At 44.7% G+C, this 17,495-nt stretch overlaps 1 protein-coding gene across 4 annotated transcripts in view; it reads right to left on the minus strand.

Moving 5' to 3' along the window:
* Window positions 1-9,794: 9,794 nt before the first annotated feature.
* Lyn (LYN proto-oncogene, Src family tyrosine kinase) overlaps window positions 9,795-17,495 on the minus strand; it is a 55,503-nt gene continuing 47,802 nt past the window's right edge. For all 4 annotated transcript variants that reach the window (XM_035439015.1, XM_035439014.1, XM_035439013.1 and 1 more), the window contains 3 exons: window positions 16,766-16,919; window positions 14,138-14,269; window positions 9,795-9,997 (listed from right to left, as the gene is read on the minus strand). In XM_035439015.1, the coding sequence (XP_035294906.1) occupies window positions 9,795-9,997; window positions 14,138-14,269; window positions 16,766-16,919 (489 nt within the window). The remainder of the gene's footprint in view (window positions 9,998-14,137; window positions 14,270-16,765; window positions 16,920-17,495) is intronic.

Below are 17,495 nucleotides of genomic sequence, written 5' to 3' on the forward strand. Positions count from 1 at the left end.
AGCCTTTAGTATGTTATTCATATGACACAACACTAGATGGTGCTGTTTCTTGAGGAATTAACAAGAACGAGTATTTAAAGCCTATTTCAGAAGACCTTTATTGTGATTTCAGAAGTGGAGAGAATATTACGTTTACTTTTTATGATTAGTGAAGTTTAACTTCATGGATAAACACCCAAAATTAAAATGAAAATGGACCCAGTGAGTAAATGGTGTGGTGTGTTAAGTAGGATGTTGGAAAAGGTAAGGGGAGGATCTGTGCTTCATTGAGCAGGAGCCAACTAATAGAACAGATGGACGTTAGGGTTTTGTTGTTATGTTTAACTTGATTTTATAGAAGAATTTTAGGTTTTCAGAAAAGTGTGAGTGCAGAGATTTCTAATAAAACCTCTATACAACTTCTACTATTACTAGATATATACCTATAATCCCAGCTATTCAGGAAGCTAAGACAGGAGAGTGGTGAGTGAATCCTAGGCCAGTCAGGGAAATTTCATGTGACCCTATGTCAAAATAAAACCTAGCATGTCTAGGACTGTAGTTTAGAGAACTTCTCTAGCATATGTGAGATGTTAGGTTCTATCCTCTTCCTCCTCCCACTTCTCTCTCTCCCTCTCTCTCTCTCTCTCTCTCTCTCTCTCTCTCTCTCTCTCTCTCTCTCACACACACACACACACACACACACACACACACACACACACACACACACAGCTCAGTGGTAGAGCACTTGCCTAATGTGTGCGAAGTCCTGAATTCCATCCCCAGCATTGAAATAGAAATACACAAATCTTGAATGCACTGTGATGGCTGCTCTTGTTTGTGAACTTGGCTACCTCTGGAATTAGTTAAAACTCAGAGCCTGGATGCCCAGAATATGGGCACCACTTACATGAGCTTGCTTAGTGGAGGAGTGATGAGCCACTTTTCTTGGGCCTCCTCTTCTTCCCTCAGGCCTCTGCTTAATTGTACTATGCTCTTCTACCCAACAGCCTCAGGTAACATTCGTTCTGGAACATACCAGAAAATGCCTACATCAGACAGGAACAAAAACAGAGCCCTAGTTCTTGTAAAACTTTAAAAGCGTCCCCCCCCACACACACAGGGGAGACATATCCAATCCTTATTTTGTAGGTGCATTGTGGTGTGTGTGTGTGTGTGTGTGTGTGTGTGTGTGTGTGTGTGTGTGTGTGTGTGTGTGTTTTTCAAGACAGGGTTTCTCCCTGGCTGTCTTTGAAGGTTGCCCTTGAACTTACAGAGATTCACTTTCCTCTGCTTCACGAGTGTTGGGATTAAAGGCGTGCACCACCACTGCACAGCACTTTGTGGGATTTTTTTACATTCATATTGTGAGCCACTGCACACAGTTGAATGTTAGTCTAGGAGGAACTCATCACCCCAAATTCTCTGTGAGTAGACATTAGACTTTGTCCTCAGCCTCATGCTGGGGTTGAGAAAGATGACCTTGATTCTTGTTCCCTCCCACTTGCTCTAGCATTTTATCTATATGCGAATTCATTTTCCAAAAGGATGCTTTATTACATTATTGACTAATAAGGAATAATGGTTTCTGTAATCCAACACTCTAAAACTAAATTTTATTGAATTTTAAGTTTTATTGAATTTTTCATATTTTGTCTTTATTTCTACTGAGAATGGATAGAAAAGCAGGGAATTTGGGGCAATATAAAAGAGAGAGGGGGAGAGAGACAGAGGGAGAGAGATAGGGAGGGAGAGAGGAAGAGAGAGGGTGAGTGAAAGAGGGAGAGAGAGCAAGAGAGAGGGAGGGAGTGAGAACAAGAGGGAGATAGAGGGAGAAAGAGGAAAGGAGAGAGGGAGAGAAAGGGAAGGAGTGTGTATGTGAGAGAGGAGAGAGAGAAAGAGTGAGGGAGAGAGAGGCAGAGAGAAAGAGATAGAGAACAAGAGAGAGCAGGAAGATGGAGAGAGAGGGGAGGAAGGGGAGATAGAGAGGGAGAGACCAAGAAGATGGAGACAGAGAGAGAGAGAAACCTAGAGGGAGTGAGAGAGGGAGAGAGAATGATAGAGGGAGAAATAGGCAGAGAGAAAGGGAGAGAGGAAGAGAGAGGGTGGAAGGGAGAGAAAAAGAGGGAGGGAGAGATGGAGAAGGGGGAGGGAGAGAGAAAGTGAGTAGTGAGTGAAAGAGGGAGAGAGGGAGAGAGAGAAAGGGAGTGAGGGAAAGAGAAAGGGAGGGGGAGGGAGAGAGAAAGAGAAACTCCTAGTCCAGGATTGTGGCTGAAGTCTCTAACTAGCAGAGAAGCAAGGAGTGCAATTAATAGCTGAGCTGCTCAAGGTCTTTCTTTCATTGCTGCTCTAAACCTGTAATTTTCTATGAATGTCTCCAGAAATCCCATTTACAGGGAAAGAACACACACTAAAGGTGTTACACAACCATGATGGTCTCTGGTTTTATTTTTTCGGATTTAAGTTCCATTCAAGGCCCCTCTGGAGTTCTCCTGTAATCTTGCTTGTCAAAAGAGAATGAGAAAAGGAGAGGGAAAGAAAGCGTTTCTTAGCAACCCTTTGAGATGCATCCTGAGAACCACCTAAGTAGCATATGTGGCTATTAACAGTGACTCTGTTGAGAACCTGTGCATATTCTTGGCTGTTTCTCTTTCCAAGCACTCTCTATCTCGTAATTCTTTTTTGTTTGTTTGTTTTATTTTTTTGAGACACGGTTTCTCTGTGTAGCTTTGGAGCCTGTCCTGGTACTCAGTCTCTAGACCTGGCAGGTCTCAAACTCACAGAGATCTGCCTGCCTTTGCCTCTTGAGTGCTGGGATTAAAGGCATGTGCCACCACTACCCAGCTTATTCCTCATCTTTTTTTTTTAAGATTTTATTTATTTATTTATTATGTATACAACATTCTGCTTCCATGTATATCTGCACACCAGAAGAGGGCACCAGATCTCATAACAGATGGTTGTGAGCCACCATGTGGTTGCTAGGAATTGAACTCAGGACCTCTGGAAGGACAGTCAGTGCTCTTAACCTCTGAGCCATTTCTCCAGCCCCTTCCTCCTAACTCTTATGCTGCAGTCTATATTAAAACATCTTTAACAAAGTCTCCAACTCTGCTTGTGTCTACACCTGAAATTTCTTCTTTATCTTAAGTCATGAATATCAGTTTGGCCCTGAGTTGAAGTCTCTGAAAGACTAGGGGACCTCCTTATGCTTCTGAGGGTAGCAGCATGGAGCTGTGTCTCTGTCTTCTCACCACTGGTGCTCACACAGAGTTAGCTCTCCATTGTTCAGAAAGATGATGACAAAGTACACCACTGTAGGACTAAGGGTGTGTGTTGGGAAGTGTGAGGTTTATGCCCAAGTCATCGTCACATTGCCGCTGTCCTGAGGACTCTACTCCACATACTGTCTGCTGGAACAGCAGATGATTAGCACTTGTCACCAATTTAGCAAATGAATGAATGACAGTCTAGTGTCTCACTGTTACTTATTTCTCATAGTTGAGAATAAATTCACTCCCATTTTTGGTTTTCAAGTTCTGGCTTCTTCCTTCCTTCCTTCCTTCCTTCCTTCCTTCCTTCCTTCCTTCTTTCTTTCTTTCTTTCTTTCTTTCTTTCTTTCTTATGATTTATTTATTTGCATTGGTGCACCTGTGTAAGGGGTGTTGGATCCCCTGGAACTGAAGTTACAGACAATTGTGGGCTGCTATGTGGGTGTTAGGAATTGAACCCAGGCCCTCTGGAAGAGCAGCCAGTGCCCTTAACTACTGAGCCATCTCTCCATGCCCAAGTTCTGCTTTCTTTAGGAGAAAGAAATGATTTAAATAACAGATTCAGCAGCAGAATAAGACAATCTTGGGCTTCAGGTGTGGCTCAGCAGCCAAAAACGATCTTACAGGATAATTCCTGGGTTCCATCCCAGCACTGCATAAACAAACAAAAACAAAAACAGACAAATCTTTGAGGATTATAGCAACGTGTGTCAGAGAAGAGTGCTATTTCCAAGAAGCAGCAGCAGCAACAAAAGAATTCTGTTTCCTAAATAATTTTATTATTAAACAGAATTCAACGGTGGTGTGCCTACATGTCCCTTGGAGTAGCAATGGAAATGATTTTTTCCTGGTGGGATTGTTAGTCATGTGTGTGCAAGAGCACATGAATGTGGCTAAAGCATGTGTGCATAATATACTTTTACATCATGAGAATCGAGACTAGCCTGGTTGCCCTCTGCCAGAAAACAATTCTGATGCTCACCCACTGTCAGAGGAGCAGTGGGGTTCAGCAGAGGAGCAGTGGGGTTCAGCAGGGCTGGCTCAGTGAGACATGTGCTCAGGGTGTCTGAGGAGCAGCTGATACTATGCTGCCCCCTCACTTAAAAAAAAAATCATTTTATTATATGTGTGTGAGTGTTTTGCCTGTACACCTCCTTGCATGCTTGGTGCCCACAGAGGCCTGTAGAGGGCACCAGTAACTCCTGGAATTGGAGTTACTGACAACTACCATGTGAGTGTTGGAAATTAAACCTAGGTCTTCTGAAAGAACAGCTAGTGCTCTTAACTACTGAGCCATCTCTCCAGCCCCTGCCCCCCACTTTTGATACGTTTTCTTATTGCTCCCCACTCTAATACTGTCTTTAGGCTCATATCCAGCAGCCAGTAAGGCCCCAGCACAGGCCTCCAGTTACTCTAATTCCTGGTTTACTAAGTCCTCCCTTCACACTGGTGTGTGCGTGCGTGCGTGCGTGCGTGCGTGCGTGCGTGCGTGCGTGCGTGCGTGTGTGTGTGTGTGTGTGTGTGTGTGTGTCCTATTTACCTTCTCCTAGTGTTTTACAGAAATAGCAGGACTGAGAGGGCTCCTCTGGGTGGTGGGGTGGCACCACAGGGCAGCAGTACTGGGCATTAGTCTTAGGGTCTCATGCGTGCTTGACCTCTTCCATTGAGCACGTGTCCTCCAACAGTGATTTGGATGACAGCCTTTCCTACTTACTGTGACCAGCACAGCCCAATTGCAAACTGGGTTGTATTTTCAAATAAATTCCCCCAGTTGGTAAGCAGCAGCTCCAAAATTCAGTAGGGTAGTGTTTTAGTCAGTATTCTATTACTGTGAAGAGATGCCATGACCACAGCAACCCTTACAAAGGAAAGCATTTAATCGGGGCTGGCTTACATTCAAAGGTTCAGTCCATTATCATCATGGTGGGAAGCATGGGGTCACTAGAGCAGACATAGTGCTGGAGAGGTTGCTGACAGTTCTATATCTTGGCAGGCAGCAGGAAGAGAAACCTCAAAGCCATCCCCAATGACACACTTCCTCAAACAAGGTCCCATATCCTAAACATTTCAAATAATGCCACTCCTTATGAGCCTGTGGGGGACATTTTTCACTCAGACCCACCATAGGTAGGCTGTGAATAAATTCAAGTTCAGAAAGGCTCAAAGGGTCAGCAGTGGTAGAGAATGCTGTGTTATTCAGGCCCAGCCCCTATGTGCTGTGCCTGCCCCTGCCTTAGTAGGGGTGAACACAGGCAGATGAGAATGTCCCAGCTGCCCCACACAGTCAGTGTGCTTTCATTCATGAGGTCAATGTTGGTTCATATTCTTTATTTCTCAAGAGAGTATTGTAGGCCGAATTACTGCACCACATTTATACATTGAAGTCTTTACCCTGAACACCTCACAGTGTGACTGTATTTGGAGATAGGGTTTTTAGGGAGATAAATAAATATAAGGTTATGGGGGTGTCCTCTAAACCAGTAAGACTGATGTCCACGTAAGAAGAGGGAATATGGACATATACGTGCAGAGGGAAGAACATGCAAAGGCTGGAACAAGACCTCAGGGTGCCAAGCCAGACAGAGGCCTTAGCAGGAAGCTGCTCTATCCACAACTTGATAATGGCTTCTGGCCTCCTAGAGGTGAGAATGCATTTCCTTCAAGTCAATGGCAGCCTTTGCAGCTTAGACAACTAGCCATAACAGGACTTCCTTCACATTTTTACACCTGAAACAATCAGAAAGTGGAGACTGGTCCTGATTCTGAGGTGACCAGAGCACACTTTCCAAAGTTTGCTGGTGTCCGGCATATTTGATGTTGTCCTGGAGCAACTATGGAAAAGGCTGGAAAGCAGGTGCCTGCCGGAGCCCCATGGGTTGCCTTCAGGTGAGATTTCTGCTTGCTTGTCCCCTTCACAACTACTTATCAGCTCCACACCCTCTGCATTGTTTTGGGGTTTGAGTCTCTGTCTTCTGTGCCTAGCATTGCTGCCTGGCTGCAGCACAGACCGAGCCACCACAGGCCTTCACCACACCTCAGCATCTTGGCCTCCTCTCTGCTTTCCCTACAGTCTTGTTAGGAAAGATCCCCTTTCCCTTTCAAGTGCTCTCCTGGGTGCTGGGCATGTGAACCAGGGCAGTATAATTCCTACCCACCAGGAATCTCTTTGGATTGTGCTCTTCTTTGGAATGTGCAAACACTGCCTTGTTCTGCCTGTTTGCATCCCTTGGGACTTGCTATTGTCTTCAACTCTGTGCCTCAGCATGCATTTTAGTTTTTTCTTCCCAAAGCTTTGACATCTGGGGACATTGTGACCCTAGAGGGGAAAGTCCCCCCTCCCCCCTGCAGAGCTTTTAGAAAAACCCACAGCTCCAGCTCATCTCTAATAAGCAAACCAACCAATGGAGTTGATGCCATTTTTTACCTGTCCTAACCACCCAGAGCTAAGCACTAGACAAATAGGAATAGTTCCCGAAACTGGCTACAAAGATTCCAAACAGTCAGTGCATAACCTTTCCCCCTGCCTTGACGTCCTACACTCACCCCGTTAAAAGCCTTCACTCAGATTGGCTTCATTCTGCCTGTCAATGCATGCTGGAGACTGTGGAAGCCTTCTTGATCAGGCAGTGATGTTGAAGGGAACAGCTCCCCATTTTGCCAGCCATAACAGCCTAGCACATGCTTGCCTGAACCTTGCCTTGGTCACTAGGAGGTCAGATGCCTGCCTCGTGGCAAGGAACCAATCAGAAGTTAGGTAGTGGTGCTATGCTTCACAGCTCTGGGTGTGCTTTACAGACAAGTGCACAGCAATGACGTGCAGACATAGCAATCACCCTGGGAGAGCCTATGGGCCATAACAACCAGTTGACCAATCAACACAGGGCAAGCCCTCCAAGCCTGGAGGCACACCAATCCTGAGCCTGTGTGTACCCCTAGACACTCCCCTTACGCTGCCCTATAAGATCTCTATGCCGTGGCTTTGCAGCATCTTTCCCAGCCATCCGCCATGGTAGATGGATGAAAGGCCTGAGCTAACATGGGGTTAGCTCATTAAACAACTGCAATAAAGCCTCTTGCTGTTTGCATCAAGCTTTTGCCTCCACCTGGTGATCGGGGTTGCCGAGGTCCTGGGCTGAGATCCTGGGCCTGAGCCTCCAAGGGGTCTTTCAATGTCACCTGTGGTCTAAGTAAGCCCACTCCTAGACCTGGACTTCCTTTTCTCTGAGACATGGCTTGATCCAGGTTTCTTGACTTTACCTCTCCCTTGCTGCAGCACCATCCCCAATGTGCCCCATGCCCTGCTGTACCTCCCTTGCTGCGGCACCAGTCCCTAGCTTCTCTTTGAAGCCTCTTTTTTGGCTGTTCCATCATTTCAGTGAAACCCTTTCTCAGTGCCTCATTCCCATTAGTATGACCCTCACATGTCATGCCTGTTTTTGCCCCCTTTCTAACAGTTTTCTTGTTTTATCTTGCCATTGCTGTGCTTGTCGCCACAAAGCAGGCAACTTAAGGTGAAATGTTCCTGCCCTTCATATATCCACTGGTTTCTTCAACAGGAAACTGTCTCCTGAAAGCATGCTGAATGATTGCCATTGGCCCAAAGAGATCCACGATTACAGTGAGATGCATTGGTAGAAAGAGATTGGGGTGATCGCTTAAATATCGCACTGAGCTATCTCTTCTTCTCCCGCCCAGTGTACCCGATGGCTCCTGATGAAGTGAGCATGTGGAAGAATGGATCTAATACTTCATGGAGGAGAGATGCCAAATGGAAAATGGAAGTAGAATCAAGAGAAGTAAGACAAGGTAAAAATTAATTCTTAGCAACTTTTTAGAGCTCTCTTTTGTTTTAAGGACTCTTTGCACTTCTTTTCCGTGAAATAAATTGGCCAATACAGGTGAGTTCTGAGATGAGGGTGTGTGAGCATGTGTAAGGAAGGGTGTTGGAGAACCTGCTACTGTGATCAAGTGACCAAACATGCACACGAAGTGTTTCTAAATGGGGCACTTGGAAATGAAGGGCTTGAGAATACTTCAAAAGGATATTATTTTTAAAAGCAGGGAAAAGACAAATTAACGTTTAAGGAATATTCAATTCCTTCCTCTAGGCATCCAGCTAAAATAAACATACAAGTTACAATTTTAATGGTACCTGCAAAGCCTTTTGGAGAACAGACCGTTGGGCACCCAGGCCATCAACTAACTCCTCAGTCCTCCAGCCATTAAATGCCCCAGCCATGGAGGAACCTCCACAAGCTCATGTCACGTGACTGGACGCAATGACTTCTTGCTCCCCACCCCCCTCCAAACTGGCTCTTATTTATACACTGACAAGAGTTGAAAAATCTGAAACACAAGACGAAAAACCTCAAGATGTTATTGGGTGTATTAAAATAAAATCAAAAATAGAATTATTAAGTATATACACAATAGCGTAAGTGCAAGAGGCAGACACAGGGGTTTCCAGTTGGAGTTTGCAATGGAAAACCCAGGTAACAAAGCTTCTCAGGTCTGCTGGAGGCATCTCCATGGTGACCTTCTTCCTAACTGTAGGTGTAAATAGTCTCTCACACATCCTACACAATTGAGAAATGATACAGAATCACAAAAATAGTCCCAAATATGGCATTTTTAACTTCTTAGAGTACAGCTAAAATATATGATTCATAAAATGTTCAAGTCACTTGAGGCAGTCAAAGAAATCCTTTATAGTTTTGGAAGGCCGGTAAAGTCCTGACAGATTACTCTCACAGTTCTCCCAAAGGACCCCCTCAAAAAGCCTTTAGCGAATCCTGTCATTGAAATACCCAGACAATTACAAACGTTCCTCCATAGGGCAGAACCTGAGGCTCTCCTGCCTTGGCTGGGAGTTCTGGATGGTGGGATGGCTTCAAAGGGCTCCAGATCAGCGGTGGTGGTCTCTTGCAGTGTGAGTGCAAACTACCGCTTGTCCGACTATCTTACCACAAAGGAAAATGTTTAACAGTCTCAGACCAGAGTGGGTGTGGAGTGGGTGGAGTGGGGTGGGGTGGGGTGGGGTGGGGTGGGGTGGGGTGGGGAGGGGTGGAGGTGGGGAGGAACTAAATCTCCAAAGCAACATTCAAATTTAGAAAAAGTTTAAAGCTGGTGGCTTCATGTGTAAAATCTAACAGCTGGATTAGTAGTTTTTTCTTTTTAAAAGTAAGCCAAAGCATGGAGAAGACCAGGGAACATCTGCTTGTGCATGGGGTTATTTCTGCTAAGTGAGTTTAGTTCTTGCTGCATCTGGCAATTTGTTGCAACAGTCTCTGAACCTGAGTCATTCAGTCCACGGAGCCAGTGTGGTGCATACTGGAAAGAGCAGGTGTTTGTATTTTGACTCTGGTCCCACTGAGCAGTGGCCACCCATTAAAGAAACAGCATCCTAAGTCCAGGGTGTTCTTCCTGAGTTAGTTTGGCTTGTCCATCAGGAACCAGGAACACAGAGGGTCCTGGCATGAGATGATTAGCTGCGCCCGAAGGCTGTTTTTCCAACTAACTACAATGGGCAGGTCTTCGCGCCCATTACGGTTGCTGCTGGTACTGCCCTTCCGTGGCAGTGTAGAAATCATCCAGGACGCTCTGTAAATAGTCAAACGTCGGCCTCTCCTCCGCTTTCTCTTTCCAACACATTTTCATGATGTCATAGAGCTCATCTGGGCAGTTTTCCATGCGTGGCATCCGGTAGCCTTGTGACAGGGCAGTCATCACATCCGCGTTGGTTCTCCCTGAGGCCAAAAGCAAACAAAAAAAGCAGCCATGTTGAGTTTAGAAGCCCAGCTCAATGACAGAGCACTGCAGGAGCTGGTTTGCTGTTGGCATTCTGAAGCTAGGACTGAAAAAGGCTTCCTTGAGTCTACTTATGGGTTGAAGCATGTTCTCCCCAAATTCGTAGGTTCAAGTTTTAACAGTCAGTCCCCCTGAGTGGGACTATAATTGGAGACAAGTCCCTAAAGAGGTGATTAAGTTAAAATGAGTCTTGGAGGTGGGTCCTAATCCTATGTGACCTGGATCATTCCAAGAAGACACACACACACACACATACACACACAGGTCCATATAACACAGAGTGGACCAGACAGCCATCTACTCTCCAAGGAGACCCAAGGAGAGTGACCTCAGGTGAGACTCACTTTCCCAACTCCTGACCTCTTGGATTCTTCAGCATCCACAGCAGGGTGGAATTTCTGCTGCTTTAAATCACCTGGCGGGCAGTGTTTGGGATGCCTTTCCCAGCAATTAAGACAGAGAAGGAACTCTACAGGCAACTCGGTAAGTATGTTCTAGAATGGGCATGTGTGTCAATTTGCAAAAGCAAAATCAGGCATACCTCATAGGCATTATGACCTGAATTAGACTACCAGATTCCAAAAAACAAAACAAAACAAACAAACAAACAAACAAACAAAAACCAAGCAAAGTGGTACACACTTGTAATCCAAACTCTCAGGGCAGTGGGGGTGGGGGCAGTGGGGATAGGGGGGCAGCAGGGCTCGAGAGCAGCAGGGGTAAGACTAGCAGATCTCTGGGCTTGCTAGCCAGCCAGCCAACCCTACTTGGCAAATTCCAGGCTAATGTAAGACTCTGTCTCAAAAACAATAGAAAGCACTGAAGAATGACCCCTATGTTGTCCTCTGGACTCTACAGGCATGTGTACACATGTGTACCTGTACTCATACACACACATGCACCTGCACATCTGTAAATAACTCCCTCACATTAACATGCACACACATATATGCAAATTGATACTGGACTTGGCTGACCTCTTACATTAATCATACCAGCCCAATAGTCACCCTCAGTTTCCTCTTTGGTGAGGCAGATTCTTTTTAGCATCTAAAAATTTAAAGCCCTTCACTGGCTTTCCTTCACAGAACAGAGGTACTAAGGGGCTCTCCTGATGTGGAATCTATGGAAGAAGGATGGTCTCTAAATGGAAAGAATCAAATATGCTTTACAACAGTTTTTATCTCTTTTCTAAAATTTCATTATGTATATGGGTGTTTTGCCCAAGTGTATATCTATGGTATCTCATGTGCCTGAAGAGACCAGTAGAGCACATCAAATTCTCTGGGACTGGAGTTATAGACAGTTGTGAGCTACTACATGGGTGCTGGGAATTGAAACCTGGACTTCTGGAAAGGTAGTCAGTGCTCTTAACTGCTGAGCCATCTCTCCAGTCCCTTTCCTCCATTTGTATCTCTTAAAAGTTGTTTACCTGGTGAATTAATTTTTCTCAAGTCTACTTATGAAATGCCACTTTCCTATCTGTCTCCTGGAGTCCTCTAACTAGAAGGTTTCTGGTTCTTGCTGCCCAGCCAATGAGCAGGTAGGTATCACTTTCTGTAATTGGAACTTGGGTCTCCACAAACTTATGTGACTCTGACTATTGGGTCCATTTCTGCAGAAATGTCTGGTTTTACTTCTGCTTGAAGTCTAGGGTGCTAGTGGAGGGAGGTTGCACTCAGGATGGTGCAAATAGCAATGCAGCTGCAAGCTTGGTTAGGAATATCTCTTTCACTTCCTTCTTGAAGAATCCTTGGTTACATAAAAGGCCAGATGCCCAAAGAAGATAAAAGTTTGTAGGGTCTCCTGGTCCTCCCTGCAGATGTTTTCTTCCTTATTCTAGCATGTTCTCTTAACTCTGAAGAGCATCATCAATGCTGCAGACCAAGGACAGCATGCTCTGCCTGCCTGGGGAATCTGATTTGTAAGAGAACAAAGGAGAATCTGAAAGCCATCTTTTTATGCTTGAGTGGACCAACACATAAAGCAAGCCATGATATGGTAAGTCTTACAGAAGAATGGAGATGACAGGTAGACCTCCACAGCACCCTAAACTACTTGCGACTTAGCTTATGGCTAGGCTAAAGAATACAAATACCCATGGGCTGGAGGCCTCCAGTCTTTCATGTTATATTCTTCATTCTTTCTGTTTACTACTAATCACCAGGGGTCATAAAATAGCATTAAGTTCTGAGGGATGCAGAGGGATGGTTAACATGGAGAGCTGTCTCCAAGGGCACATAGCCCAGAGGGAAAGATGCTCTCACTTGGGGACAGGGGAAGTGATAGATATCCAGAGAGCAGGAAGTGGCATCCAGAGAGCAGAAATAAGCAGAAGCTACAAGCTGGTCAAAGAGCATGGAAAGGAGGAAGATGTGGGACCGAGAATAGAAAAGAAATCGGGGGTTAATGACAAGAGAGGGGACCCAGCAAGACCATAGAACATTACAGTCTTTCAGGACATAAGGGCTTCTGGGCAAGGGGTTATTAGTGTAGAAGGAACCAGAAATACACCCTATAAGAAGATGAATCATCTTTTCTAAGGTCAAGTCAGATATTCACAGTAGGATGGATTTTAACATTTGGGTTCACACGTGGTTGGAAAAAGCCAGAGACAACAAGATGACATCATGCAAAAGACACAAAAAATGTGTGTCATCTTGAAGCCTGTTCTCATTGTAAGAGAAAAGTGAAGAGAAGGCCACCTGCAGAGATCCCTCTCTTCTCTTCAGAAGAGCCGTATACAAATACAACCGTAATTTTGGTTTTAAGACATAAATGAGGCTCTTTTGGCTCCACTCCCATTTCCCCCCTTTAATTCACCCCCAAACAAACAACAGTGAAAAGGAGAACCAGAAATGGAAATTTAGACTCCACCTTTGATGAAGCTCAGAGACATCTGGCAGTCAGGGAGAGACAGAGGTGGCCTGAACCAAGGGGAAGAAAGTGCAAGCAAAGTGCCTACGGAAAGGGACAGCAAAAGTCATGTTGGCCCACCCTGACACACCCTGTCAAGTTCCAGATGAAGTGGCAAACACCTGACAAAGACAGGAGAGGTCAGTGGCCACAGACAGCATGGTACCCAGAGCCTGTCTGGCCGTGCCCATGTTAGTGCAGCAAACAAAGTGCATGGCTTGGGTATGGTGTGTCCTCCTGAAACTCATGCTGAGGACTGAATGGTATTCTGAAAGAATTGTGAGGTGGGCTCTGCAAGAGAGGGCTAGGTTGGTAAGCAAGATGGATACCCTTCTCACAGGAACCAGTGCTTGTTCTTGAAGGCCCACATTAGTCACCAGGAGAGTTTTCAGGAAGTGAGGCCATCCCTTCTGCTTAGCTCATTCTGCATGAGCCTGCTTGCTCTTCTGCTTTCCACTTTGCATTGAAGCCACTTGGCAGAAAGCTCCTGAGGCCAAAGTGTTGAATCCCCAGGGACTGGAATTATGGGTAGTTGTGAGCTGCCATGTAGGTACTGGTAATCAAACCCAGGCCCTCTGGAAGAGCAGTCAGTGCTTTTAACTGCTGAGCTACCTCTCTAGCTACTAAAAAAATGTTATTCACACAGTTTTGACTGACTGAAAGACACTAAAGGGAAACTGGGAATTTGAGAAGGCCCTTTACAGACTCTGGAGGAGGGCAGGCCAGGCAGAAGCGGGCACAAGGGAATGCAGGTGTGGATACTGAACAATGTCTTCAGTGGCATCCCGAGTTAAGACCAGAAGAGTCCTTCCCGAAAACAGACCTACCACCCTGTTCATCACCTCAGTTCTCACAACACGCAGAAGACGTTGAAGACCCTGGTTCTTTGTACATTCTGCTGCATCTGGAGCCCTGCCTTGGAGGAGATGCAACAAGTGTCTAATGTGCCTCATTTAAGCACCCAAGGTAGTGCCAGGTGCAGTCAAGATTGTAAGTGGTGGATTTGGTGAAGGAATCGTAAGATAAAGACCAAGAAGCATGACCCCAAGCTCTGTTGGAGGCATGGATTGGGTAGATAGCACTATTTTGCTTTGTAAATGTCTTCAAACTGCTTAGTTCTTCCTTCACACAGAACACTTGAGTGGGGAGTAGGCAAGCGATACCTGGGTAAGGAATTTTCCCATAGGTGACGATTTCATACAGGAGAATTCCAAAGGACCACACATCAGACTTGATAGTGAAGCAGCCAAAGTTGATGGCCTCTGGAGCCGTCCACTTGATAGGGAACTTAGCACCTGGGGAGGGAGACACAGACTCTTACTCAGAGCTCAAGATAGAAGGTCATGGATCATTCTCTCCTCTGGGTTTTTGGAAATTCAAGTTATTGTTTGGAATAGATAAGACACACACACAATCAGAATGGACGTGGTATCAAATGTCATTCAAATATATTTACTTCCCTATCATGTTTCCCTTTGGACCCTCCCTTCCTTAGAAGCACAGTTTCTTCTGAAACCCCTAGGGGACACTGTAACTGGCCTAAGTTCAAACTCAAAAGGACATGGCATACAATGTAAAGACCAGTGTGTATGTTTGCCTTTCAAACCAGACTCTTTAGCACTGACATTCAGTGTAGATATTTTATTCAGAGTCAAGCATGCTGATGTGCACCTTAGTCTCAGCAGAGGCAGAAGGATCTCTTGATTCTAGGAGTTTAAAACCAACCTGGACAGAAAAGCAGGACCCCATCTCAAAACACCAAACCAAACAAACATAACAAAATGTCCCCACCAACCTTTCCCCACAAAACATTTCAGATTTTTTTCTTTAATGAGTTCACTCTATGTTTGCATGGATGTATCTTTTATTTCATTTAAATTTACCTATTTAATTTTTAGTGCTGGGTATCAGACACACTCAACACTGAACTATACCCACAGATATATATATGTACCATATGTGTCATATATTTTATATGTGTCAATGTGTATTCTTTTGTTCACAAATAATTTTAAGCTTGTGCCCAGGCAATCACAGGTGCTGCTCCAAATGTCATGATCCCTTCTTCCATTGACAAATCATATTAGATGGTTAGAAAGGAGCATGGTTATCTACTTAGAATGAGACAGTGATGGAGTGAGGTTCCTGAGTTGCTGGTGAGGCTGAGGGATCAGGAACATGCAGATTTAGCTAGGGAAACACAAGGTCCCTTGAGGAAAGCAAGACCTGGCACAGATGCCAGCATCAGGGAACTGCTAGGGGTTCATAGCCATCACTTGAAAACATCACTTGTCTGCACTATGTCTTTGCATGAGGTTTCTTCTGCAGTGTCTTACTAAAACTGGAAGTTCCGCCAGGTGGTGGTGGTGCATGCCTTTAATCCCAGCACTTGGGAGGCAGAGGCAAGAGGATCTCTGTGAGTTCGAGACCAGCCTGGTCTACAAGAGATAGTTCCAGACAGCCTCCAAAACAATACAGATAAACCCTGTCTTGACAAACAAAAACTAACAAACAAAAAAACCCACCCAAAAACTGGAAGTTCCTATAAGAACAGTGAAGAGAGTTGTGTGACACCTGTGTGTGTTGGGCAGCATCACTAATTCCTGCATCATCCCTTGACAAACTGGAGCAGTGGTGCATGATGGGAGGGAAGGGAGATGCTAGGACCATCTCTGGGTTACTGCTTTCTCTTTGGTATAATCCTAACAAAGTTCCATACTGTCTTTGTGCCCTGTGTGTAATCCAGAACCGAAGATCAGTATGCCAATGACATATGGCAGAAGATTTATTTTTCAAAAACTCAGTGCTTGTTGGTGTCAACAAAACCAGTAGAATAAATTTTCTCTCGTATACTTTGAGGCTGGATTCCCTGGTTTGAATCCCAGCTCGTCTCCTTACAGAGGGGTCTCTGGGGCTGCAGAACCTTTGAGGTCCTTCATCTGTGGTCTGCAGCACAGAATGTGTTACAAATATCACTGCAGGTCAGAGAAGCACAGTACTTTGTAACTGAGGGAGGAAATTTGCCTTACAGGGTAAACAAAGAATCCTAATTTTGACAAATTTAGTTTTGTTTTACTTTGGTTAACTGAAATAGAAGGCTGGGAGTGTGGTACACATACCAGCACTTGGGAGGCTGAGGCAGAAAGATTTATAGTTTGAGGCCAGCCTGGGTTACACAAGATCCCGCTACAAATCAATGGTAGAACACTTGTCTTGTAAGCCTGAGACCCTAGTTCATTAATCCCAAGTACCAAAAAGTAAAACAGACAAACACCTCCCTTGTCTCAAAACAATGAAGAAGAAGAAAGATGCTACTGTTTATGACCTTGTTAAAGTGTTAAGTGTCATTAGCCAAGAGAGAGCTCCTTAAGAAGTAAGCTACAATTGTGGCACATCATGAATATTGTACCTAATAAGTAGTTTTCAAAATGATGATTTTTTTTGTTAAATTTACCTTTAAAAAAAGCTGAAATGAGACAGTAAGACAATAATTTAAAATGTTCTTATTATGTAGTTTTTTTTTTTTTTAGTTCTTTGCATAGTCTAGATATTAACCCTCTGTCAGATATGTAGGTAGTAGATTTTCTCCCATCGCTAGACCATCTGATCATACATGTATGGGTTAGAGAGCAAGACCTTGAAAGCGAAAACAAGGTGGTCAGTGGCAACAGAGGGAACACTTGGTGGGATGGGGGGTGAGAAAGGGGAAGGCATCAGGCATGGGGGTGAAAGGTGCTGAAAGTACACTATACACTTGCAAAGAAATGGCCTGTATGACCCAGTATCCATACCTTCTCTCGCTGTGTACTCATTATCTTCGATTACTCTTGCAAGGCCAAAATCTGCAATCTTGCACATGAGTGCATCAGAGACCAGGACATTAGCTGCTCGAAGGTCACGATGAATGTAGTTCTTCCTCTCGATGTATGCCATGCCTTCTGCAATCTGCAAACAGAATGGGCCCAGGTTTGTATTTTAGGTAAGCTGTCATGGTTGGCCATCAAGAAAAACACTATGAGTTTTTGAGATCCTTTCCTGTTTGTTATGTTATGTTTAAGGTTTTAAGATAGTGATAAAGTCACCGTCAAGTCCTTTCTAAAATCTGCCCCTAATTTGTCTAATGATGGCAACTTTTAAAAAAGGTTTTATTTTTCACTACATGTGTGCATTTGTGTGTGTTGTATCTTTGTGTGGGAATGTAAACACTGAGTGCAGGTGCTCATGGAGGCCAGAAGGGGGCATCAGATGCCCTGGATTTGGAAATACCAGCAGTTGTGAGCACATGAGTGCTGGGAACTGAACTTGGGGCCTCTGTAAGAGCAGCCATGGTCTTAAATGATAAGCCATCTCGTCAGCCCCATGGCAATGTTTTGTTTTTTACATAACAGTATATTTCAACGTTTTTTAAAGGGTGAAGACTCTTCTTAAGACCTGTAAACCCTGGCCATGCTGATGTGCAGATGTCCTTATGTTAGATTCTTGAGTGAGGAAACATGTTATGCTCTGGTTGTTTGAGTTCCC

Source organism: Cricetulus griseus, chromosome 2 (assembly GCF_003668045.3).
Source record: "Cricetulus griseus strain 17A/GY chromosome 2, alternate assembly CriGri-PICRH-1.0, whole genome shotgun sequence".
NCBI lineage: Eukaryota > Metazoa > Chordata > Mammalia > Rodentia > Cricetidae > Cricetulus > Cricetulus griseus.